Source organism: Chrysochloris asiatica, unplaced genomic scaffold (assembly GCF_000296735.1).
Source record: "Chrysochloris asiatica unplaced genomic scaffold, ChrAsi1.0 scaffold00008, whole genome shotgun sequence".
Classification (NCBI taxonomy): domain Eukaryota; kingdom Metazoa; phylum Chordata; class Mammalia; order Afrosoricida; family Chrysochloridae; genus Chrysochloris; species Chrysochloris asiatica.
Genome location: NW_006408526.1, coordinates 10415403 through 10442505, shown reverse-complemented (window position 1 = coordinate 10442505; position 27103 = coordinate 10415403). Strand labels below are relative to the sequence as shown.

Below are 27103 nucleotides of genomic sequence, written 5' to 3'. Positions count from 1 at the left end.
GTTACTGGCATTTCTTGGCATCATTTGACTCAGATATACAGAATTCACTTAATCGGCCTTCATCATGATTTCACCCCAATGCTAGTATAGAACAGAAAAGAAAAGGAAAAACACAGCTGTCATTGAATCAACTCTGACTCCTGGTGACCCCAGGTGTGTCAGAATAGAATTGCCTTCCATAGGATGTTCAATGACTGACTTTTCAGTAGACTCCTATGATTTTCTCCTGAGATTTCTGCATTTTTGAGTTAGCAGTTAAGTATATTAACCATTTGCACCATCCAAAGGACTCATTGTTTCACTAGGGGACAAATTCTGTGAGATTTGACTTTCTTATTGACTAGAAAAGGTGCAGTGGTTAAGCACTGAGCTGCTAGTGGAAAAGTCAGTAGTTTGAAATTACTGCCTGCTCCATAGAGGAGAAGACCTAGTGACCTGCTCCTGTAAAGATTACAGCCTAGGACACTGTATGGGCACTTCTACCCCATGTCATATGAGGTCACTGTGCTTCAAAATCCATTCAATAGCACACAAGAACATCATTTTCTCGAAGGCCACCCAACCTCATCTGATTTACCATTAATATGTTTTTTGCTATATACCGTTTCCTTGTCAGCCAAGACTCCCATATTGTTTCCTCGCTGAAGTAGTAAATCCCACAGTGACTTGAACCCAGCTCTTTCCTCTGCAGCAATGGTTACAAGAGTAGTTGTCTTGCCCACAACTTGCAGACTACCTCTTAGGAATAGTCCCCCTCACTGGTGCCTGTGAGGCCTATCATGTGGCCCACTTCTTCTCCACCCCACCACCTATGCTGCTGAGGATTCAAGGCATAAGTTTGCACAAGAATTGGTAGAGAGCTCAAAGCCTCTTTTAAAAGAAACTTGTCTAGCTAGTAGATATTAGGAGCATCACATGGCCTCATGAATTTCCTGGTCCTTAAGTTTATAAAGAGTCAAGTTAAGTGTTTACCATTGCCTCCTTCCTTCCATGAACAACATTTCTATATTTTCCCCTGTCCATTCAAGCCCTGATCTTAATTTTAATATGTGGCCTGGCCCATGGCTTAGAGTGCTAACTCTGGGCCTCCTTTCTCCTGAAAGTCCAAGGACAGCATGACTCAGGCAATATTGGGGGCCATAGAGATGACCTCTGATCCTCTCTTGATCTTTCAAGCTGGTGTCCTGCTCCACTGGGGATAATGCTGCCATTGCATCAGGTCCTTCTTTTTTTTTTTTTTTTATGTTTTATTGTGAATTATATGATAGTTTACATGGGAGAACATTAGTTTTACATTCATCCTATCGTATATCGTTTCATTGCCATGGTTACAATCCCCTCCATGCATCATCAACCAACCACAGTGTATACCCTGCAAGCCTGCCCTCCAGTTGTCAGCACACAGCCCCTCTTCCTCTCTGTGTCCAAAGTCCCCAACTGCTCCATCTCTCCACATCAGGTCCTTGTTGTTGTTGTTGTTGTTAGATGCCATTGAGTCAGTACTAACTCATTGCAACCCTATGTACAACAGAACGAAACACTGCCTGGTCCTGGGCCAACCTCACAATTATTGCCATGCTTAAGCTCATTGATGCTGCCACTTTGCCAATTCATCTCACTGGGGATCTTCCACTTTTTCTCTGGAATCTGGGGAAACAGCATCCCAGTACTGCGTTTTCACTAAAATTCTGGAAATTTTGGAAATGCAGCTCTATCATTTTCGTTCCCTCCTCCTTTTCTGTTAAGTATCTTTGTTTTTAAGTATTGTTGAGTCAGTTCTGACCCACAGCGACCCTGTATAGGGTTTCTTAGGAGCGGCTGGTGAGTTTGAACCACTGACCTCATGGTTTGAGCAAGTAGGTTCGAACTACTGACCTTATGGTTTGCAGCCCAGTGCTCATCCTATAGAGCCACCACACTTGCATAGCAATTTATAAACACTTTTATTACTTTAATACATTTTATATATGAAAGTATACATACCAAAGTTAGAAAAGAAAGTATACAAACTATACCAGAGAAATTTGGTTTGGGCACTGCCTTAAATCATATTGTATTGTACTATAAAAACAGATAGCACACATTTGCTCAGTTTACTTTTGTCTGAATCATATACTAAAAGTCATACTCTATCAATAGGTTCATATTCCAAAAAATGGCCAATGATGTCAAATGGCCTTCTGTTAGTCCTCCTTTTGCAACTTATGCTGTTGTTGTGTGCTGTCTGGTTGGTACCAACTCACAGTGACCTTATGCACCACAGAACAAAACACTGCCCCGTCCCATGCCAACCCCACAATCGTTGCTACACCTGAGCCCATTGCTGCTGCCACTGTGCCAATCCATGTCGATGAGGGTCTTCCTCTATTTTTCTGACCCTCCACTTTATCAAACATGATATCCTTCTCCAGGGACTGGTCCCTTCTGACAACATGTCCACAGTACAAGAGACAAAGTCTGACCAGTATGGCTTCCATTCTGGCTGTATTTCTTCCAACACAGATTTGTTCTTTAGGCAGTCCATGGTACTTTTAATATTCTCTTTCAACGCCATAACTCACATGCATCAATTCTTTTATGGTCTTCCTTATACGACTGTTGAATTGAACCTATAGCAGGTAAAATAGTCCACAGTATGCCACATTCGAGGCAAAAGAAGCTGAAATAAAATTTTTTAAGTTTTTTTTTATTTCTAGTGCTTGCAGCTTGGTGTGGTGCTGTAGGATCACCACTGGACTGTGAACCACAAGGACAGCAGTTCAAACTCCCCAGGTGCTCATCAGAAACTCTATACAGGATCTCGCTATGTATGAATCAGAATTGACTTGACTGCATTGAACACTAACAGTAACTGTCTTTGAAAGACAAAATAGAATGGTGTTTTGTTTTGTTTTAATGGACAAGTTACTCATGGGCATGTGAATATTGGAAAGTAAATTCACTTGTATGGAAGTGTCAAGGCTATTCAAACAGTTATTCATTCCTGTAATGTTGTGTGCTCTTCAAACTTGCTCTCAGGACTCAAACCTTGTTGACGTTTCTCCCCACTTGTTTAGATCACGGGGATTCCTATCCATTCGATGGTCCTCGAGGGACGCTGGCCCATGCATTTGCACCTGGAGAAGGCCTGGGAGGCGATACCCATTTCGACAATGCTGAGAAGTGGACTATGGGAATGAATGGTATATATGCACAATTCACCATAACCTGGAAAATATTGTATCTTCTTCTGGGCCTCCATCATGAAACCTTGAGGTTCAACGTCCCAAGCCACCCTTTAACTAGGGGGACTGACTAGGAAAACAAGTAAGCCAAAAATCTGAAAGGAAACACCATAAGGGAAAAGATCCACTTCAATATGCCATAGATTTGTCTGATCTCTGTTTCATAGCATGTAATCTCAAGGATCAGCAATCCTATCAACACAAAGTTCTCTTTTTCTTGAATGACTTAGGAGCTATTCATCCTTAGCTGTACTTGGAAATAAGTTCTATTCAGAAAGGACCTGAGAAAACTGGTATTCTCCTGAGAGATGTGATTGGAAGGGGGATAAAAATCCTAGAATAGAATGTAGATAATCTGGCATCTGTTGGACAAGAAGATATTGCTGTAAAAGTAGGGAACTAACAAAGCATTAATGGTTAAAATCTACATATTACTGATGAATATCACTGCTATGATTAATACTAAGGGCCATCTCTTTCATTTTATAGACCAGAATCACTGACAATAAGCAGAACTCATTCCCATTCCTCCCACACGCCCTCTAGCCAAGGTGGAAATAGACTAATGTCAGCAAAGCAAAGTGCCTGAATATTGAAAAGCAAATGAATTAACTATGATAGTGGCATAAATGATCCTGTAAAGACAAAAGATGGAGAAAACAAATATCTGTATTGATGCTGTTTTATTCTCTCTCATATTCTTTAGGCTTCAATTTATTCACTGTTGCTGCTCATGAATTTGGCCATGCTCTGGGTCTGGCCCATTCCACAGACCCATCAGCATTGATGTATCCAACTTATAAGTACCAGCATCCCTATGGATTCCACCTCCCCAAGGATGATGTGAAAGGGATCCAGGCATTATATGGTACAGTCGCTACATTTCTTTGAAAGCTAAATGTAAAACTGACAGGCATTGGACTCAAACTTAGAAGAGATGCACTATGTCAGCAATTACCTACATATGTAATGATTACTACTCTACAAATCACAGCCCAATTTATACCATTTTATAAAGACCTTAGTTACCAGTTAGGGATTTTCTTGTCTAAGATGAGTAATTAAGTTCTACATCATTCCTCCAGCACATATTGGTCCTTAGATTTTTTATTTTATTTTTTTTTTTAGTATAGATCAGAATAGATATACTTTGTAGCTCATATATATGCTCATCTATTTTCAGATAAGTTACCTTGTCTTCTAAAGATAGCAATGATGATGAGAGGAACCATATTGTTTAGTTGTATAACACAATATGCATTTTTCATTGTGTTACAAAACCTTCCTTATGTGTGATGTCACACACACCATTCTCATGACAAGCCTGTGGGATGTGATGTGTTTTCCTCATTTGACAGCTATAAAAGATGAGGCTCAAAACAAGTACCCTAAGATATTCACAGTTATTTCAAGTGTTAAATTAATTGAAAGACAATAAAAGATTATTAGAAACTGTGGAGGAAGTAATAGCATCCTTGCCTTCCATGCAGTAGATCTAGGTTCAATTCCCAACTACTGTACCTCATGTGTAGTGAAAGCTTGCATATTGTTTTGATGAACAGATTTCAGTAGCTCTTCCAGGCTTCCAAAATGGCCTAGGAAGCAAGACCTGGTGATCTGATTCCAAAAAATCAGCCAGTGAAAATTCAGCATCAAGAGCCTGTTCCCAGCGTGCACAGGCTCATCTAAGGGATCAACTCCAGGGCAACTAACAACAACAAGAAACTTTATATCCAATTTTCCATAAAGGAAAAACAGATCAATTAATCCATGAGAAGGAATCTTGAAACATTCTTAGTCCTTGACACTTCTTTCATGGATTAAAGGCAGAAAAATCTACGGAGCTATGCAGAAACCTAGTTACTTAGTGTCCGCTCATCAGAGCCTTTCTCCATCCTCCCAGCTGAAAGCGTCTAGAGAATACAGCTCTCCCAAATGCCTTCCTACATTGTGGTGAGCCCATGGAAATGGGCACATGCATCTGCAAACAGTCAGATTTCACTTAAGGCCATTCAAGACAAAGCTTATCCAAGAAGCAACCAGTCAACTCCATCCATTCAGAAAGCAGCTTATTAACCAGTTCTGCTTTTCTCTTGAGTGACTGGAACAATCCTTTCAATAGTTCCATTTTATAAACTTGACCCCTGAGCACTGGTGGCTGAGTTCGTGTGACACATTCCCACAGGCCACCAAGAAAGGCCAAGCCCAAAATCTTGCTTGCCCTTTACAAAAACTTGTGCTCTGAGGATTCACCACCATTGTGATGGTCGCTGTCACTTGACGTGTAGCAGAGACAAATATTTGAACACAACTATTTGCACACAGTTGAATAGAATGTGAACATATGATTCCATGTTGTGAAGCAACATACACATACACGCTGCCTGCCATGCCACCCCTGACCCTCACCATATTTCTGATCTGGTCAAGTTCCTGTTCCTAATCTTCTCCTGCAGCCTCATCCCACTACTGTAACTCGCTGACTTCCACTCAGTCATTGATCTCACTCTTCTCTGACCTCAGTCCTTCCCTGATCCTTCCCTCTAGTTAAAAAAGGGGCTTTTTAAATTTAATTTTATTTTTAAAAAGAGCCCATATGTGACAGAGTCTATGGTTCAGACAACTACATAGATAGCCTTCAGACACTCAATGGTACATGAAAACTCATAGACAGTTCATTCTATGTAGGATAGATAGCCTTCAGACGCTCAAAGGGACATGAAAACTCGTAGACAGTTCTCTAAAAAAGCAGGTCCCTGGTTTACAAGGATTCACCTGAGGATACCTTCAAATAACAAATACCTTCAGTGTCCTCCAAAGTCACAAACATTCTCCCAGTCTTTTGTGGCATCATAGGGCAGGATGCCAAAGAGCATATATAAATGATCAACACAAAGAAAGTTATAATCTCATTGAGAAGGAAAAAAATGTAATTACAAAGAAACAGTCTATAGCAATTCTAAAGTGAATGTCTAACTTGGAACACTAGTAACAAAGAAATTATGTATCACAACTAAATCATACCAGTTAACAATAAATCTCATAGCAGAACTGTGCTCCACAGGATTTTCAATGGCTAGAATGTTTGGAAATAGGTCACCAGAAATTTGGAAATTTCTTCTGAGGTACCTCTGGGGGACCTCAAATTTCTAACCTTTTGGTCAGTAGCCAAGAGCATTGACTATTTGTACCACCTGGGGACTAAATGAAATAATAGCTACCATTAAAAAAAAAAAGTTTCCTATGTTCCAAGGACTCTTCTACGCATTTTGTAGGCATTATTTAATCCTCAAAACAGCCTTCTGAGGTAGGCACTGTTAATACCACCTCCATTTTACAAATGAGGAAACAGAAGCTTAAATTCTCTTTCCCCGCATTATACTAGTGAAGCTTGAGTTCAACCCAAGTCAGTCTGCCACCCCAGTCATGCCCTTTATTACAACACCACATAGAGAGTGAAAAGATACACACTCCCAGAATCTCTAGAGCAGAAATGTACAAACTACAGACTCCTGGTACTATTTTGAGCATGTTCTTTTGAATCCTAGGACCTCGGAAAACACTCTCAGGAAAGCCCACTGTGCCCCATGCCCCGCCTCAGACCCCTTCAAACCCTGACCTCTGTGACTCCAGCTCCTCCTTCGATGCTGTGACAATGCTGGGTAAAGAGCTGCTTTTCTTCAGGGACCGGTAAGCACAAACCTCAACACCAGCTCGTCCCACGCCCCCACTCCACATCAGGCAAGCACCACCCTGCAGTGCTTTGTGTGAAAATCGGATGAAAATGTTAGTCTGTGTGGCAGTGGGGTGAGAGGTGGGGGTGTTTGGGAAACCTGAAGCTTCCAAAACATTTATAGAGTATTTACTATGTTCTAAACACTGTGCTGCGTCCTATAGATGGGTATGGTACAGTATTTCTTCTAATCCCTTTCACTGTGAAGTAGAGGTTAACAGTTGCCATCAAGTCAATATTGATTCATTAGTGACGTCATGTGTGTCAGAATATAAGTATATTCCATGAAGTGTTCATGGCTGGGACCTTTTGGAAGCTGATTGCCAGACCTTTTATTCTGAAGCACTTCTGGGTAAGTTAGAACTATTAACCTTTCGGTTAGTAGCTGAGCTCTTAACCACCTGTGCCACCCAGGGGCTGAAGTAGACATTAGAATCCCAAACTTATAGATAAAAAAGAAGCTTAAAGAGATCAAGAAAGTTTTCCAAGGCCACAATGTCTTGTAAGTTACTGAGTTAGAACACCAGTCCAGAGTTATCTGATGTCTTTTTTATTCACCACTAGTGACAGTGGCAGCATTGATGGACTCAAGCATGACGACAGTAGTGAGGTTGGCCCAGGATCAGGCAGTGTTTCGTTCTGCTGTACATAAGGTCTCTATGGGTTGGGACTTAGTGGATGGCACCTACCAACAACAAGTGATAATATAAAGTAGATGCTCAATAAAAGCTTGTTGAATGGTGGCTGGATAGATAAACAAATGGATAGATAATCAGATGGATCTATATATATACGCCTACCTTGTGGTTCCTGGTGTGGCGCTGTGGGCTAATGCATCAGACTGCAAAGTCACTTGAACTGCAAGGTCAGTGGTTCAAGCTCATCAGCTGCTCCTTGGAAACCCTATACAGGGTCGCTATAGGTCGGAATCGACTCGACGGCACTTCACAACAACAACAACCTTGTGGTTCAAACTGGCCTTGTAGTCCAGTGCATTAGCCCACAGTGCCACACCAGGACTCCTATCTGAGAAGAAAAAGAGTACTTTTCTCCCTGCATTCTAGTTTTTCAAGCAGCTTAATATCTCTCTATAAACGTAATCACTACAATTATTTCTTTCCAGAGAGGAAAAGAGAAAATTACCACCATTCACTCCTATTCCTTCCTCTATCACAGGCAGAATTTAATCACACCAGAATAGGCTGAGGTAGTTCAGGAATATGCTCGCATTATTTTTTATTCTCTCTTCCTTTGAAACATGTTCATTGATTCCATGGGTTACATGCACTGACGGATAGTTGGTGATATAAAGGTGGACCAATATTCCTCCTTTAGGGAGAAGGACATTCGAAAAGTATTGCAAGACAGTGAGCTGTGAGCTTTAATACAGGCATATAAAAGTTACACCTGTGAGAAAAAGCTTGACACAGGTATCTGGGAAGATCCTGAAAGGCTTTACAGGGGTAACTTTTAAAAATATATTATTTTTAAAATATATTTTAAAATATATATTTTAAAAAAATATTATTATATTTTTTGCTCATTGTAGGATAGAGTAACAAAATATTTTTTAAATATTTAAAATCACCCAGGATCCCACCACCTAGACTAACCACATTGTAAAACTAAGCCTTCCAGATTGTTTCTTAAGGTAGGAAGATATATATATATACGGTAAGTATGGATGATGGGGTAGGATTCAAGAAAAATAAGATCATACTAATCGTGTTGACTTACAAACTTTTTCTTCACTCAATAATAAGTCATATTCCATCTTGATACATTTTTATTTGTGTATTATTTTATACATGTATATTTATATAGGAGTCCTGGTATGGTGCTATAGGATAAGCACTAGACTATTAACTACAAGATTCAAACCCACCAATGGCTCCTAAGAACCCTAAACTGGGTCACAATTAGTCAGAACTCACTCAACAGCACATAGCAACAACATATTTGTATATGTGTATATAGGGATTACTGGTGTAGTGCTGTGGGATAAAGCACTTGGCAACAAGGTTGGTTTGAACCACAAGGTCAGGAGTTCAAACTCACCATGTGCTCCTTGGCAACCCTATACAGGGTCAAAAAGTTCGGAACTGACTCGATGGCACTTAACAACAACAAATATAAATACGGAATCCTTGTGTGGTGCTGCAAGATAAGACTAGACGATAAACTCATAGTTCAAACCCACCATCTGCATCTCAGAAACCCTATAAAGGGTTGCTATGAATCAGAACTGACTCAATGACACTTAATAACAACATATAGGTATAAGATAGTACTTCAGCAAAGATCCCGGAACAATTCCCATTTTTCATTCTATTTTTCCACCAACATTTTTTATTACAATAAATAGATACACCAGTCTTTATTTACCTAACCACAACTGAACATTTAATTTAAAAGGAAACAGCTTAAACTAAATATTCAAGAATGAAAGGGTGTTTACTTATCAAACACTCTAGCAATTTAGAGTGAAGCTCAGAGGCCTGAGCTTTGGAATCAGATTAAATGGAATAAAATACCCACCCAACCACTTAATGATTAGATGAGCCTAGCAAGGAAATGAGGAGAAACAGTGGTAAATATCCATTAATAATGAGAACATGGAACGTAAGAAGTCTGAATCTAGGAAAAATAGAAGTTGTCAAAAATAAAATGGAACGCATAAACATGGGTATCCTAGGCATTAGTGAGCTGAAATGGACTAGTATTGGTCATTTTGAATAGGACAACCACATGGTTTATTATATCAGGAATGACAAAACAAAGAGGAATGGCATCTCATTAATCATCAAAAAGAACATTTCAAGATCTATCTTGAAGTACAATGCTGTCTATGATAAGATAGTATCCATATGTCTACAAGGAAGACCACTTAATACAACTATTATTCAAATTTATGCATTAATCACTAAAGCCAGTGGTGATGAAATTGAAGAATTCTACAAACTTCTTTAGTCTGAAACTGATCAATTATGCAGTCAAGATGCATTAATAATTACTGATGATTGGAATGCAATGGTTGGAAACAGAAAGGGTCAGTAGTTGGAAAATATGGCCTTGGTAATAGAAATGATGCTGGAGTAACATGATAGAATTTTGCAAGACCAAAGACTTTTTCATTGCAAATACCTTTATTAAACAACATAGAAGATGGCTATACACATGGACCTCACCAGATGGAATACACAGAAATCAAATTTATTACATCTGTGGAAATAGATGATGGAAACTCTCCATATCATCAGCCAAAACAAGGCCAGGGGCAGACTGTATAGCAGATCATCAATTTCTCACATGCAAGTTACACTGAAGCTGAAGAAAATTAAAACAAGTACTCAAGAGCAAAAGTATGGTTTTAACATATCCCATCTGAATTTAGAGGTCATCTGAAGAACATATTTGATGCATTAGACACTAAAGACTGAAGACCTGAAGAGTTGTGTGATGAAATAAAAACATCATACTGGAAGAAAGCACAAGGTCATTAAGAAGACAAGAAAGAAGAAAAAGACCAAAATGGGTGTAAGAAGAGACTCTGAAACTTGCTCTCCAGAGTAGATATGCTAAAGCAAATGGAAGAAATGAGGAAGTAAAAGAGTTGAATAGAAAATTTCAAAGTTCAGCTCGAGAAGACAAACTCAAATATTATAATGAAATGTGCAAAGACCTGGAGTTAGAAACCAAAAGGGAAGAACACCCTCAGCATTTGTCAAGCTGAGGGAACTGAAGAAAAAATTCAAGCCTTAAATTGCAATTTTGAAGGTGGTGCTGTGGATCAGTGCTGGACTCTCAACCACAAGGTCAGGGGTTCAAACCCACCAGCTGCTCCTCAGAAACCCTATACAGGGTCACTGTAAGTTGGACAGCATTTAATAACAACAACAATAATGGTCAAAATATTGACTGTTGCAGAAAGCATCAAGAGAAGATGGAAGGAATACAGAGAGTCACTGTACCAAAAGGAAATGGTCAATGTTCAACCATTCCAAGAGGTAACATGTGATCAAGAGCCAATGATACTGAAGGAAGAAGTCCAATGTGCACTAAAAGAAGTGGCAAAAAACAAGGCTCCGGGAATTGACAGAGTACAAACTGAAATCTTTCAACAAATTGATGCGGCACTGGAGATACTCACTCATCTATGCTAAGAAATTTGGAAGATAGTTACCTAGCCAACTGATTGGAAGAGATCCATATTTGTGCCCATTCCAAAGAGAAGCGACGCAACAGAATGCAGAAATCACCTGACAATATCATTAATATTGCATGCAAGTAAATTTTGCTAAAGACAATCCAAATATGGCTGCAACAGACTTTGACAGGGAACTGTCAGGGAGGTTCAAGCTGGATTCAGATGAGGATGTGAAACAAGTGATATAATTTTTAGTGTCAAATGGATGCTGGTTGAAGGCTGAGAACATCCGAAAGATGTTTCCCTGTAGACTATGCAAAGGCTTTTATTGTGTGGATCATGACAATCTATGGATAACACTGAGAGGAATGAGTATTCTGGAACACTTAATTGTGCTCATAAGGAGCCTGTACATAGTAGACCAAGAGGCAGTTATTCAAACAGAAAAGGTGAACACAGAATGGTTTAAAATTAGGAAAGGTGTGCACCAGGGTTGTATTCATTCAACGTACTTATTCAGTCTACATGCTGAGTACATAATCTGTGAAGCTGGATTATATGAAGAAGAGCATGGCATCAGGTTTGGAGGAAGACTCATTAACAACCTGTGATATGCAGATGATATAATCTCGCTTGTTGAAAGCAAAGAGGACTTAAAATACTTAGTCATGAAGATCAAAGACCACAATCTTCAGTATGGGTTGAGCTTCAATGTAAAGAGAATAAAAAGCTTCATCGCTGGACCAATAAATAACATCAAGTTAAATGGAGAAAAGATTGAAGTTGTCGAAGACTTCATTTTGCTCAGATCAGCCATCAACAGTCATGCAAACAGCAGTCAGAAAAATCAAACAACGTATTGCACTAGGCAAATCTGCTGCACAAGACTTCTTTAAAGTGTTCAAGAGCAAAGATGTCAGTTTGAGGACTAAGGTGAACCTGACCCAAGCCATGGTATTTTCAATAACCTCATACACATGTAAAAGTTGGACAATAAATAAAGACCGTAAAAGAATTCATGCATTTGAGTCATAGTGTGTTGGCTGAGAATATCAAAAGTACCGTGGACTGCCAGAAGAACAAACGAATCTGTGTTGAAAGAAGTACAGCCAGAATGCTTCCTGGAAGCCAGGATGGCCAGACTTCGTCTCTCATACTTCTGACATATTGTCAGGAGGGACCAGTCCCTGTAGAAGAACATGATGCTTGGTAAAGAGGAGGACCAGTGAAAAAGAGGAAGTCTCCCAACGAGGTGGATTGGCACAATGGCAGCAGCAATGGTTTCAAGTGAGGTTGGCACAAGACCAGGCAGTGTTTCATTGTGTTGTGCATAAGATCACTATGAGTTGGTACTGACTCACCGGCACATAACAACAACAACAACAACAAAGCCAGGAACATGCCAGACACATAATAAATGCTCAATAAATGACAGCTATAATTTTTAGGCTGCAGGATAAGCACTGGACTGCTATCCACAAAGTTAGCATTTCAAACCCACCAGCCACTCAAAAACCCTATGCAGTCTCTATAAGTCAGGCTGCACTTAACAAGAGCTGTTTAAACAGGAGTCACCTTGTAATGCAAACAGTTAATACTCTTGGCCACTAACCAAAAGGACTCAGAAGGACCTTACAAGAAATGCCTAGAGATCTACTTCTGAAAAATCAGCAATTGAAAACCCCACGGATCACATTTATACTCTGACACACATGGGGTTGCCATAAGTTTTGTGACTGTTTTTGTTTTGTCTTGTTTTTTTTGTTTTATTTTATTATAATATATACACCACCCATCTATTCAATTATACTTGCTCTATAAAAAGCAAAACAAACCATTCAACTTAAATATCAAACTGTGAACATTTAGTAATTACCATGTGGTGCTATCAGATAAGTACTGGATTTTTTGCTAGCCAAAAGGATGGTGGTTCAAACTCAACACCTGCTCCTGTAAAGCCCTTTACATGTTCACTGTGAGTCAGAACCAAATCTACGGCAATAAACAGCAGCAACAATTTATTGATACAGCTTTTGACAAAGTCTGGACTATAAATATTGATGGTAGCAACAGAATAAAAAGGGAGGAATAGATTGCAAGAGACATTTAGAAAGGAGATAGGGGAAGAATGAGAGAAAGAGAGATGACTGATTAATATGTTTCTGTTTAGTCATTGCCTTCTCATCTCACATTTCACACTTGATGAATTGTGGTCACGCAGGAAATTCCAAAGAACTAAGAGCTAGAAGAAGGTAAGGCAGCCAGGAGTGGTTCCTTCTTGCACTGGATTTGCCACTTACTCTCCATGAGATCTTAAACCTCTTTTCTCTACTGGAAAATAAGAGTACTGTCTGACAGTAATAAACTCCAAACCACACCCACTGACATAGAGTCGATTCTGATTCATAGTGACTGTGTGCTGGGTTTCCGAAGCTGTACATCTTTCAGGAGCAGAAGGCCTCATATTTCTCCTGCAGGGCAGGGCTGGTGGGTTTGAACTGCCAACCTTGTGGTTAGCAGTCCAGTGCTTATCCTACAGCCCCAGCAGGTCTCCTGTTGATAAAGTGACTTAAATATATTTAGTACTTGCTGTGGAAAACACTGTGTTTACAAATCCTTATAATGATATATTGATATGCAAACCCTTATAAAGATATGCATCTTTGATGCATAAATTATTATTCTTTCTTTACATGACACAGAGAAGATAAGCAATTTGTTTAAGAGGACATAGTCAGTGAGGGATGGAGCTGAGATACCAATGTTATCGCTCACCAGAATCTATGCTCTTGACTGCCCTCCGGGAGGTGCCACCCAGAGCTAGCATTCCAGGACTCTAAAGATTTCATCCTCTACCAATTGCCTGGACAAAGAACAAAGAATTCTTTGAAGCCACAGCTATAATGGCATTCTGGGGGCCACCTAATTATGAAAGAGCCCTCAGACTGTTATTTCCCAATCACCTGGCTGGAATTTCTCCATTACCAACAATAATTTGTTGATTCGATACTTCAAGCTGTGGTTTGTTTCCAAAGCAAAATGGAATGCAGTACCTTTGAAAGTCACCGTGAGATTGTTACACATCTCCATAGTATATAAAGGTACAATGATGTGCTCTTCTAGTTGAAATGAAATCAACTTTGACTACAATTATTAAATCTAGTCAAAATCAGCTCAATGGCATCTAATAGCAGCAAAAACAAATAATTAAACTTAAAAGTAAAACCTAAAATAATCTTAGAAATAGACTTATCAAAATTATATTTGCATCTCTCAGATTACTATAGGTTTTACATAGAATAACTTTAAGGGAAAAGAATCCAATACCACAATCATCAATAGACCTCAGAGAATAGTAAATAGTATTTTATCAATGAAGTAAATGTAAAAGACAACTTCGTCCAAATCTTCATTTTAGAGCTAACAGAACAAGGCCCAGGTCTTTCAGTCCAGCAAGTCACCTGACTCCCAGTTCAGAGTCTATTCTAACATTAATATAGAAGACCCTCTGGCTATGCAACGGTGGGGTCCCTGTGTGGTATAAACAGTTGGCTGACTGCTAACCACAAGGTTGGAGGTTGACTCTACACAGAGGCATCTGGAAAGAAAGGCCTAGAGAGCTACTTCTGACAATCCAACCACTGAAAAAGCCCTTGATGTACAGTACTACTCTGACATATGTAGGGTCACCATGTGTCAAAGTCAGTTCACAGAAACTAGTTATTGTTGTTTGATTGCAACAAGAGAAGTACTGAATTTTTACTTGACTACACTTCCATCTTTTGACTTGTATGCATTTGAGTTAGTAGAAAAGGCATTCAGGACTATGCATGTACTCGTAGCCCCTGTGTCTGCAGGTTGAGTAACCAACTGCAGGAAGGGAATGTTCAAGCCTATCGAGGTTTCCCAAGAATATTTGATAGGCTTGTTCATATTCTCATTTCTTTTTGTTGTTGTTGTAAATTTCAAAACACTATTCTTAATAAAATATATTTGTTTTATACATTATATATTTTAGAATAGATTGCAAAGAAAGAGCATCTTTAAGGGTTATACAAGTAGAAATTGGAGATGAATGTAAGAGACATTCTGAAAGATTCATCAACAGACTTGTACACTAATTGGGTGAGGAGAATAATGGAAAAGGCAAAGAAGGCTAAGTCTCAAGGTTGAGCTTTAATAGCATCATGTACATGGATATGAAAACCAAAAGGATTTATTGGACACGTAAAGAGAAACTGAATTTTATTTTATTTTCATTTTAAACTTTTTGTTGTGCATTGGGTAAAGGTTTACAGAGCAAATCAGTTTTCCATTCAACAATTCATACACGTGTTGTTTCATGTCTATGACTGCAGTCCCCACAATGAAACAGCAATATCCCACTTCTTCCGTGTGTTTCCCATTTCCATTTCTCCTTCTTTCCTTCCCTTTCCTGCTTTCTTGAACAAATGGTTGACTATTCCAAGGAATATGTTCCTCCTTAGTGTTAATGTTCACCTTACAGACCTGCCTCTAGTTTGACTGAAAATTGAGCCATAGAGGTGAGTTTGGAGAAATTGAATTTTAGACACGTTGAGCTTATGGTAGTGGCAGGTCTCATGAGCTTTGTCCATGGGAGAGGTCACAGTTAAAGGAATCATAAATTATGGCTCTTCCACATAAAAGAGGCAGCGAACAATGTGAAAAAGGAATAACAGCTCTGAGGAGAGGATGGAGAGGAAGGAAAGGAGAAGTAGAAGTCTAAGAAATGAATCTAGAAAATAGCAGCAATGGAAAAAAAGGATTCAACAAAGGCCAGAGACAAGTTGTTGTTGTTGTTATGTGCCATAGGGTCAGTTCCGACCCATAGCGACCCTGTACAGGGTTTCCAAGGCTGTAAATCTTTACAGGAGCAGAAAGCCTCATCTTTCTCCCACAGAAGAGCTGGTAGTTTCAAACTGCTGACCTTAAGGTTCATAGACCAATTCATAACCACTACACTACCAGAGTGTAGCACTCCAATAATATCAACTGACATTTCATGATCATTTACAATGTGCTGTGTGTTACACTGAGCATTTTACAGATAATGACTCATTTCATCCACATTGTATTGACTGAAGCCAGAATTTGAATCTAGGTCTTGTCATCTGAGACAGAATCCCTGTAACAGAATCTTAAATAAATCAGAAAAAAAGGGGGAGGGGTGGGTCTTGTTTTTCTTTCTTTTAACATGGGCAAGAGTGCAAAATGATGTAAAGGCCACTAGACTGAGGGCTGACCACAGTAACTAAAAAGTCAGGGAAAATGCCAATCTTAGCATGTTAAAAAACAAATTGTGTGAGGAATGGTAGATATAGATCATTCATTTGAGACTCTTGCTAATGACAAATGGAAGGAAAATTAAGATAATAGCTGGACATGAAAGAGGCAGCAGGGTCAAACAAGAATTTTTCAAGATGGGAAATAACTGGGCATATTTGAAGACATGAAAAAGAGCCAGTAGGGAGGTGAGAGGTGGGGACAATGAAAACAATCAGCATTACTGATATAGTATGTTTTGATTCTGGGGTTTCCCAGTGTCCCATGGGCTCTGGGATACTCTGCACAAGTGCAAAGGAAGTCTTCCTCCTTCACAAGCTCCCTGGATGTTTCTTGTCTGGTTTTAATATTGCTTCACTGAAAGTCAACAAATAACTTTGCTTGTCTTAAACCTGTTCTCTGTGTTTTATTAAGAATCTCAGACAAAGAGAAAGGAGGTATACTAAGATCCCTGACTCACTGTCATCCCTTCTGAATTCCTTCTTTGTGTGTGAGGGTAGGACTCTTTATGTCTTCACAGGTGAGAACTCATGAATATGGATTCCTACAGGCGCCTCAGATGTTGTTGTTAACTGCTGTCAACCCAACATCAACTCATGGTAGCCCCATACACAATGCACCAAAATGCTGCGGTGTCCAGTTGTGGATCAAACCGATTCTGAGGTCACATATTCAATGACCCTTCTTTCTTCCACTGCATGCACTACTCTTTTTGTGAAATCCTCAAGGGAGAGAAACAGCAATTAAATTGAAAACATCAGAAAGAAAAACAAAACAAACAAACAAACAAAAAAAACGACCTCACCTCTTCCCCATGAAACTAGGGAACAGGATGGCACAGAAAGGGCAGAGACAGGAGAGTGTGGGACTAGAGAGGATAGAAGAGAAGGTGTTCATTCAGCTCCTGCTGAATTGCCTTTATAGTCCAGGAGATAGGAGTTGGAAAATAAAAGGCACAGCATCAGCTTAGGTAATTGGAATGGAGATTGGTATGAAAAACAAACAAACCCCAAAAGTTCAATCAACTTGGATCCCTAGATGTGTCAGGCACTATGCTAAGTCTGAGGATTAAAAGATGAGTAAAACATGATCTTGTCCCTGAGAGCTCATGAGCCTACAAGAGTCCAGGTGAAAGTTGTTGCTGTTGTTTTCTTCAAGTCAGGTTGGACTCATAGCAAACAGAGTGAACTTTGCCCCACACTGCCGCTCCACCCATCATTGACATGTTTGTGTCCATTGTTGTGGTCACTGTGTATTTTTAGTGCCTTCTAACCAAGGGGGCTCAACCTACAGCACTGTATCAGACAATAGTCTATTATGGGCTTCCACTGACTAATTTCCAGAAACAGTTCACCAGGCCTTTCTGCCTTTAGTGGAAACTCCACTAAAACCTGCCCACTATGGGTGACCCTGCTGGTACCTGAAATACCACCAGCACATAACTTACAGCATCACAGCAACTAGCAAGTTTCAGCATCATGATAAACTGACCAACGGATGGTGGAGGTGAAGGTTATAGTGATCTAATCTCAAATTTGATGAATTGCTTACTGTTCTTTTAGTAAAAGGGAGTGAAAAGTTCAGAGAATAATGAAAATTCCTGGTCAAATAACTTCTGCTCAACCCCCCTGGCACCCATTCTTTAAACCAACAAATATCTATTGAGCTCTGACTATGTGCCAGATACGATGTTAGTTCCTGGGTTCACAAAGGATAAATGATTCAGGAAACATCTAATCAGCAGAGATTCATAATATCAGTAGACCCCATTGTTTCACATTCTTTATCAAAGATAAGATTACAAACTATTGATCAAGTACATTTTCTATTTTCATTGCCCAATTCCAATACATCCTGCAGCTGTTTTTTGTTATTGTTGTTGTTTTGTTTTGTTGTTGTTGTTTTTCCTCAGCAGGCTCATAGCTTTTCATTATCTTTTAAGTGTAGTCACAACTTTATTTGGTCACTTGTCATATGTTTTGTCAATTTTAATCCATTTATTACTGTGATCTATAACTTTATGAATCCTCTGACTGTGTTCTGTTGCTTGATTTTTCTTTATTAGATATTGAACACTTTCATGATTACATTTGATATCATTTATATATGTGATAAGTGGCCGTGACCCCCCAAAAAAACAAAACAAACAAAAACACTGCCATTAAGTCCGTTCTGACCCATAGTGGCGCTATAGTTTAGAGTAGAACTCCCCATAGGCTATAAAACTTTATGGAAGCTGATTGCCTCATCTTTCTCTTGGAGAGCAACTGTCAGGTTTAAACCACCAACCTTAAGCCCAATGTTTAACCCACTATGAAACGAGGGCTCCCACACAGGTGATTGCTGCTGTACCAAGTCGGGTTCCAACTCACAATGACCTATGTAGGGTTTCCAAGGAACGCTGGTGAATTTGAACTGCCTACATTGTAGTTTGCAGTCCAGTGCTGATCCTACAGGGCCACACCAGGAGTCCAGCTTTATAGATACAATGCATGTATTATGTAATATATCTTGGTATTGTTGTTAGCTGCTGTCATGTCTGTCCCTGACTCATGGTCACCCTGTGCACCATGGACCATAAGGTTTTCACTGACTGATTTCTAGAAATAAATTGCCTGGCCTTTCTCTCTAACAATATGTCATTGCAGTGCTTAAATCATGGATTATCAGCTTCAGAATTTTGAGTTGGGTATATCTGTTATGTTGGGTTTTCCTGTCCTGAATCCAATATTGTACAACATTTAATAGCAAGTCTTCAATTTTGCAAAATATATCCCGGTCAGTAAAATAGCTCTTAATTTTGAATCACTGCTCTACTTTAATTTAATCCTCACCATGTCCTAGAAATTGGTTCATTTAGTAAGGAATTTAAGATTCTACTGTGTGTGAAAAGAGCTGAAAGTACATTTGAAGTTCAAATCAGAAGCAAGATAGTGAATTTCCTTTGATTCCTGTGAATCAATTCTCACAGATAATATTCAACCTCATTAAGGGTTCTCTATGTGCCATTCACCATCTCAGTGCTTTATTTGGATTGACTCATTTGGTTTGTACAATAATATCAGCAATGAAAACACAGCAAAGAGATGTTTAATAACCAGCCCAAGGACATGGGGTTAGTGAATGAAGAAGCCAAGTATCAAACCCAAGAATTCTAAATCCAAAGCCTGTGCTCTTAACCACTTCACTTTATTACCAGGACATCAGTCTTGGAAATAACTGCAAATAAAAGACAATGTTTAACTTTGCCTAAAGTCATATGTTGATTTTTGAAAACTTTTTATTGTGGATTAATTGCAGGTTTACAGAGCAGACCATCAGCTTTACATTCAACAAATCGTATACTTTGCTTCATTACAATGATTGCAATCCCCTCATGTAACATCAGTTTACAGTATTTACCTCTATTTCCTTTAACTCTTGCACTCTTCTCTGTCTCATGCTACCTTCATCTTTACTCTGTCAATCCCCCTCTTATTGCTTATTGCCTGCCCAGTTACTCTGGTAGCGTAGTGGTTACGAATCGGGCTGCGAACCTTAAGGTCAGTGGTTCAAAACTACCAGTCGCTCCGCGGGAAAAAGATGAGGCTTTCTACTCCCGTAAAGATTTAAACCCTCGGAAACCCTGTACAGGGTCGCTATGGGTCGAACCCGACTCGATGGCACTTAACAACAACAACAACATCCTCTAGCCTGTGAATAATTTTCATTACACCCACCCCACTCACACGCCACCCACCTCATAGAATGTTTCTCTTACCAAGAAAACCTTTTCTTAACTCTTCACAACAGTGGTCTTACACAATATTTGTCCTTTTGTGATTGACTAATTTCACTCAGCATAATGTCTTCTAGGTTCATTCATGGTGTGAGGTGTTTTGCAGATTCATTATTCTTCAAAGTTGCATAGTATGCCATTGTGTATGCACCAAAGTATGTTTAAGCATTCTTCTGCTGATGGACATTTAGGCTGTCTCCACTTTTTTTGCTATTGTGAAGAGTATTGCAATGAACATGGGTGTGTGTATGTCTAGTCTATTTGTGTCACAGCTCTTATTTTTTGAGGATAGATACCAAAAGGAAAGGAAACCTGGTAGCATAGTGAAGTATGAGCTCGGCTGCTTACCCATATGTCAGTAGTTTGAATCTACCAGTCACACCATGGAAGAAAGATGAGACTCTGCTCCTATAAATATTTACAGTCTCCGAAGCCCTATACAGGGTTTCTATGAGTTGGAACTGAATCTGTGGCACACAATCACTACCACCACCAAGTAGAGGGATTGCTGGATCATATGGTATTTCTATTTCCAACTTTTTGAGAAAGCACCATAGCCATTTCCACAGTGGTTGCACCATTTTACAGTCCCACCAACAGTGTATTAGGGCTCCAAACTCTCCACACCCTTACCAACATTTGTTATTTTCCTGGTTGTTTTTGTTTTGAAATTCGTTATTAATGCTAGAGTAAGATGATAGCTCATTGTTGTTTTGATTTGCATCTCTCTGGTCTGTGACCCACAAGTTTGGCAATTCAAACCCACCAGATGCACCTCAGAAGCCCTATATAGGGTCACTATGAGTTGAAACTTACTTGAGGGCACTTAACAATTACAATGGCTAATGAAGGAGCCCTGGTATTGTAGTGGATTATGAGCTGGGCTGCTAACTGCAAGGTCAGCAGTTCAAATCTACCTGTCAGTCCACAGGAGAAAAAATGAGGCTTTATCCTTCTATAAAGACCTGTAACCTCAGAAACTCTATAGAAAGTCACTTTGAGTCAGAACCATTCTGGAGGCACCAACCGCCACTACCACCAATTGTTAATGATCGTAATAATTTCTTCATATGTTTGTTGGCTTCCTGAATGTCTTCTTTCGTGATGTATCTGTTCATGTCCTATGCCCATTTTTAAAATGAGATTACTTGTCTTTTTCTTGTTGAGACATTGAAGTGTTCTATAAATTTTAGAAAGTAGTCCTTAGTCTGATATGTCATTGAGCAACATTTTTTACCAGTCTGTTGGTTCTCTTTTTACTCTTTTTGTGAAATCCTTTGATGCACATCTCTGGTTGTTGTTAGGTGCCATCGAGTCGGTACTGACCCATAATGACCTTATGCACAACAGAACAAAACACTGCCCAATCCTGGGCCAACCTCGCTACTGTTGCCATGCTTGAGTCCATCAATGCTGCCAGTTGGCCAGTCGATCTCATTGGGGGTCTTCCTCTTGATACACATAAGTGTATACTTTTTAGAAGATTCCAGTCATCTATTTTGTCTTCAGTTTGTGTGTTTTCAGTTATGTTTGATAGTGTATTTATGCCATGTAGCAGAGCTCCCACATTTGTCCCTATTTTTTAATTGATGATCTTTCTAGTTCTAGAATTTACATTTAAGTCCTTAATCTACTTTGAGTTCATTTTTGCCAGTGGGTCCTGTTTCATTTTTTTGCAAATTGATTTCCAGTTTTGCCAGCACCATTTGTTGAAGAGACTATCTCTTCCCCCATTTAAACCATTTTGGCCCTTTGTCAAAGATCAACTGAGCATGGGTGGCTGATTTATGTCTGGGTTCTCAATTTGTTCCATTGATCTATGTATCTTTTATCGTACCAAGACCAGACTGTTTTTACTACTGTACCTATGTAGTGGGTGTTGAGACTGAGAAATAAGATGCTTCCTATTTTGGTCTCTTTTTTAGTAATGCTTTGCTTAACCCAATCTCTTTCATTTCCATGTAAGGTTAGTGATTAGTTTTTCCATCTCCCTGAAGAATGATATTGAAATCTGGACTGGGATTGCGTTATGTCTATAGACTGATTTAAGTAGTGTTGACTTTTTTACAATGTTAAGTCTTCCTATCCAGGAGCATGGTATATTCCTCTATTTCTGCAGGTTTCTTTTGGTTTCTTAGAGTAGTGTTTTGTAATTTTCTTTGTGTAGGTCCGTAAGACTTATTCCCAAGTATTTCACCTTTTGGGTGACTATTGTAAATACTACTGTTTTCTTGAATTCCTTTTCAGAGTTCTCTTTATCAGTGTAAAGAAATCCAAATGATTTTTGTATGTTGATTTTGTACCGTGCCACTTTGACAAATCTATCGATGAATTTCAACAATTTTTTGCAGAGCCTGTGGGATGTTTAAACATAGGATCATATCATTTGCAAATAGAAAAAGTTTTACTTCTTTGGCAATTTGGATGCCTTTAACTTCCCTTTCTTGCCTTATAGCTCTGGCTAAGACTTCAGCACAATATTGAATAGAAGTGGGGATAAAGGGCATCCTTGTTTGGTTCCTGTTCAGAAGGAGAATAGCTTCAGTTTCTCACCATTGCGATTAGTATTAGCTGTTGATTTTATACACACTCCCTTAATTGCATTGAAAAATTTCCTTCTAGTCCTATTTTGTTGAGTGGTTTTTATCAGGAATGACTGTTGTTGCATTTTGTCAAATGCCTTTTCTGCATCAATTGATGTGATCGTATGATATTTTTTCTTTGTCTTATTTATGCAGTGGATTACATTGACTGTTTTTCTGATATTGAACCATCTCTGCATATCTGGTATGAATCTCACTTGATCATGATGTATTTTATGTATATATACTGTTGGATTCTATTGTCTAGAATTTTGTTGAGAATTTTGCCTCTATGTCCATAAGAGATATTGGTCTGTAATTTTTTTTTTCATGATGTCTTTGCCAGGTTTTGGTATCAGTTATGCTTACTTCATAAAATGAATTTGGGAGTTATCCAACCTTTTATATATACTGGAATACACTGAGTAGCATTGGTGTCAATGGTTGAAAACATAAAGAAAGGATCATTCAAAAATATGGGCTTGGTGATAGAAACAATGCTAGAGATCATATAATAGAATTTTGTAAGACCAATAACTTTTTCATTGCAAGTATCTTTTTAACAACATAAAAGACAATTATACACATGGACCTTACCAGATGGAATACACAGAAATCAAATTGACTACATCTGTGGAAAGAGACAGTGGAAAAGTTCCATATCACCTTCCAAAACATGGCCAGTGGCAGACTATGGAACATCAATTGCTCATATGCGAGTTCAGGCTGAAGCTGAAGAAAATTAAAACCAGTCCACACGAGCCAAAATAAGACCTTGAGTATATCCCACCTGAATTTAGAGATCATCTGAAGAACAGATTTGATGCATTAGACACTAAGGACCAATTACCAGAGTTGTGGGATGACATCAAGAACATCAAAGAGGAAGAAAACAAAAGGTCACTAAGAAGACAAGAAAGAAGGAAAAGACCAAAATGGATGTCAGAAGAAACTCTGAAACTTGCTCTCCAGCATAGATGCTAAGGCAAATGGAAGAAATAAGGAGGTTAAAGAGCTGAATGGAAAATTTCAAAGGTCAGCTCGAGGAGACAAATTCAAATATTATAGCATATTGTCAGGAGAGACCAGTCCCTGGTGAAGGACATCATGTTTGGTAAAATGGAGGGTTGGAGAAAAAGAGGAAGTTCCCCCAATAAGAAGAGTTGGCATAATGGCAATGGGCTCAAACACAGCAACGATTGTGAGGTTGGCACAGGACCAGGCAGTGTTTTGTTCTATTGTGCATAGGGTCGCTATGAGTCAGTACTGACTTGATGACACCTAACAACAACAATAACAATCCCATTGCCTGCATGGTTTTCTGCTGAGAAATCAGAGCTTAATTATTGGTTCTTTTTTTTTTTTAGGTAACTTTTTGTTTTTCCCAAGCTGTTCTCAGGATTCTTTCATTGGCTTTGGCTTTGGAACGTTTTATTATATTTCTTGGTGATTTTCTCTTGGCATCTGTCCTCTTCGGGGTAAAATTGGTTTCTTGTATACTTATCTTCTCACCTTTCATGATGTCGTGAAAGTTTTCTCCCAACAACATTTCAACAATTACTTCTGTGCTTTTTTTTTTTTTTAATCTCTTCCTGTTCTGGAATTCTGATAACCCCATAAGTTATTCCTCTTCATATTGTCCAACATAACTCTCAAGCTTTTTTTGGATTTTTTTCCCTGATTTTTCTTCTAGTATGCTAATATTTAGAGATTTATCTTCAAGTTTACTAATTCAGGCTTCCATTGCTTCAAATATTCTCCTTTGCCTTTTAAATATGTTGTCAGTTTCTGAAATCTTAGTATTAATCTTCTGGATTTTGAAGTACAGGTTTTGTATTATTTCAAAACTTGTATTTATTTTGTCTGCAGTATTTTCCCGATTTCTTCTAATTTTTTTCTGTGTTCTTCTTGCTTTCCTCAATTTTTCTGTCATTCCTTTGAAAGTACCTAAATATCATTCTTTTGAATTCTTATTCAGTTAGCTCCATTACTTTTTCTTCTTCAGAAAAGTTTCCTGGGTCTACACACACACACAAGGAAACAGAACAGAATAAATAAAAAAGCAACCAACAATGAACAATAAAATAAATAGAAACAGGAAGCAGCCAGAAAAAAAAAATGAATTAATGTAATAACTAAAGAGGGATAGGAAAATGGACCTATAGAAGAGAAAATAAAAGAATAATGTTTTGAACAAAAAGCAAAAACACTTCAAACATGGAGAGGGAAGATGAAAATAAAAAGAGAGTAAAGAGTAGTAAAGAAAGATCAAAGTGAGGAAATAGAACAAGAAGAAGGGAAATAGGAAACATAAGAAAAGAAGAAAAAGCATAAGCGGATATAATATAAAATTCAAGAAAATGGAACGAGAAGAAGGAGAAGAAAGAATAAACAAACAAAAGCAACTAAAGGAATAAACCAAAACCAAACCCTAAAAAATTCAATACAACTGTTGGACCCAGAGAGGAGAAAATTCTGAGGGACTCCTGCCAGTCAAGGAGCTCATGAGGTGGGTGCGGGATGGATGGGACAATGGACTTCCTGGCCCCTAGATGGAGTTTCTGTAGACCTAAGTGTTATATATGTTCATTCAGGACACTCATTTGTGGAGCTCCTTGATGGAGCTGGTTTCCATGTCTTTAAGTACCACAGAACAGCTAGGGCAGGGTGACTGGTTTTGAGGGTTTCTGTTAGACTAATGCTGGGCTGGTGACTCAGTTTTGTAGGTCTGGAGCTTAACCCACCTGAATCCAGGCACCAAAACACTATCATTTCACACAGCTCACATCCATATGGCTCCAAATTCCTGAAGAGAAGGGTCTATGCTAGGGGTGGATGAGGATGGGAGCTGGCCACACCTCTGGTCACCAGAGGAATGTAGGGAAAATGAAGGAATTATACCGTTCCTGTCACCTGTGTAGATCTGCTCTTCCAGGCCACCTTCTGTCACCAACGTTGTCCACTAAAGTTCAAGATGGTCATGCATTCTCTGGCTGGCCATTCACCAGTCAGTTTGCCTTTTTTGCCTACCTTACTCAGCTTCTCCTTCCAGCAAGCACTCTGAAATTCAGGGTTCCAGGATTTTCACCTGTGTCTGTTTCATTTGGTTTCTCATATCTTTGTTTGTAAAGGGCTCAGTATTACATCTGCCTAGTCTGCCATCTTGCCAGAAGTCCATTTGGTGATTTAAAAATGTAAAATAATAATAGTTTAGGGTACCCAAGTGGGAGAGCTGAAAGTCAACTACACCAGATCAGAGTTTTAATTCAGACAGAGCTTAGTTACCCAAAGACATTCTGCTCGTACCCCTCCCCTCTTTCCTACTTCCTCACCTCAGCCTTGATCAGGCCTTGAAATATATACTTGAAGTCATAGTTTTTATATGCCAGAGTATCTAGTATGGTGACTTGAACACAGTAGACATTTCACAACTACTCACATTTAAGATTCCTCATCAGATTCCTAATTAATCCAAGAGGTAGCTGCTGCACTCCTCTGGGCCCCCAAACCAGTGCTTGTCACTCAATGGCAAACAGAAAACAGTGACCACTGCCTTTTAAAAAGGCCAGTTCTGATAGACAAGAGGGGCAAGTTATATACAAAACAAAACAAAAATCAGAGATTTTAAAGCTGAGAATAAGTAAGTAGATGAAATAGGGTATGTGATAAAAACTAAGACAAAAAAAAAAAAAAAAGAAAGAAAGAAAGAAAAGACAAACAGTTGTTAAGTCGATTCTGACTCGTGTGACCCTATGTGTGTCATGTGTATAAGAGTAAAACAGAGCTCCATAGGACTTTCAATGGCTGGTTTTTCTGAAGCAGATCACTCTTGGTGAGTTCTAACTACTAATCTTTCAGTTACTAGGCAAGTTTCTTAACTGTTTGCACCACCAAAAGTCTCTGAAAACCAACACAGCTGGAATCTAATCCTAATTCTGCCTGCCCGTAGCCACTAGATGAACTTTGGGCCCATCAACATTTCTGGATCTCAGCCTTTCATCTATTAATAAATATGCTTTAGATAAGTCTGTGTTGTTTCAGGTCAGGGACTGGACAGTGTGTCCTAAATGAACTCTTGTCCCTCCACTGCCATCCTGTGTACTGTCTATGGTGGGTTTTTGATTAAACCCACCACTGCCATCAAGAAGGTTCTAACATAGTGACCCTGTAGGACAAAGTAGAACTGCTCCACAGGGTTTCCAAGGCTATAAATGTTTACACGAGCAGATTACTACATATTTCTCCCCCAATTGGCTGGTAGATTTGAAGTACTAACTTTGCAGCTTATCCCACAGGTGCCTGATTAGTGGATAGGTAAGGCCTGGGCAGATAACA

General features: G+C 39.0%; 1 protein-coding gene across 1 annotated transcript in view; it reads left to right on the top strand.

Annotated features, from left to right (window-relative positions):
• MMP20 (matrix metallopeptidase 20) overlaps positions 1-27103 on the top strand; it is a 60619-nt gene that overhangs the window by 13483 nt on the left and 20033 nt on the right. Inside the window, exons 4-6 of the mRNA XM_006833772.1 lie at positions 3057-3182; positions 3931-4092; positions 6773-6914. Coding sequence (XP_006833835.1) covers positions 3057-3182; positions 3931-4092; positions 6773-6914 — 430 coding nt within the window. The remainder of the gene's footprint in view (positions 1-3056; positions 3183-3930; positions 4093-6772; positions 6915-27103) is intronic.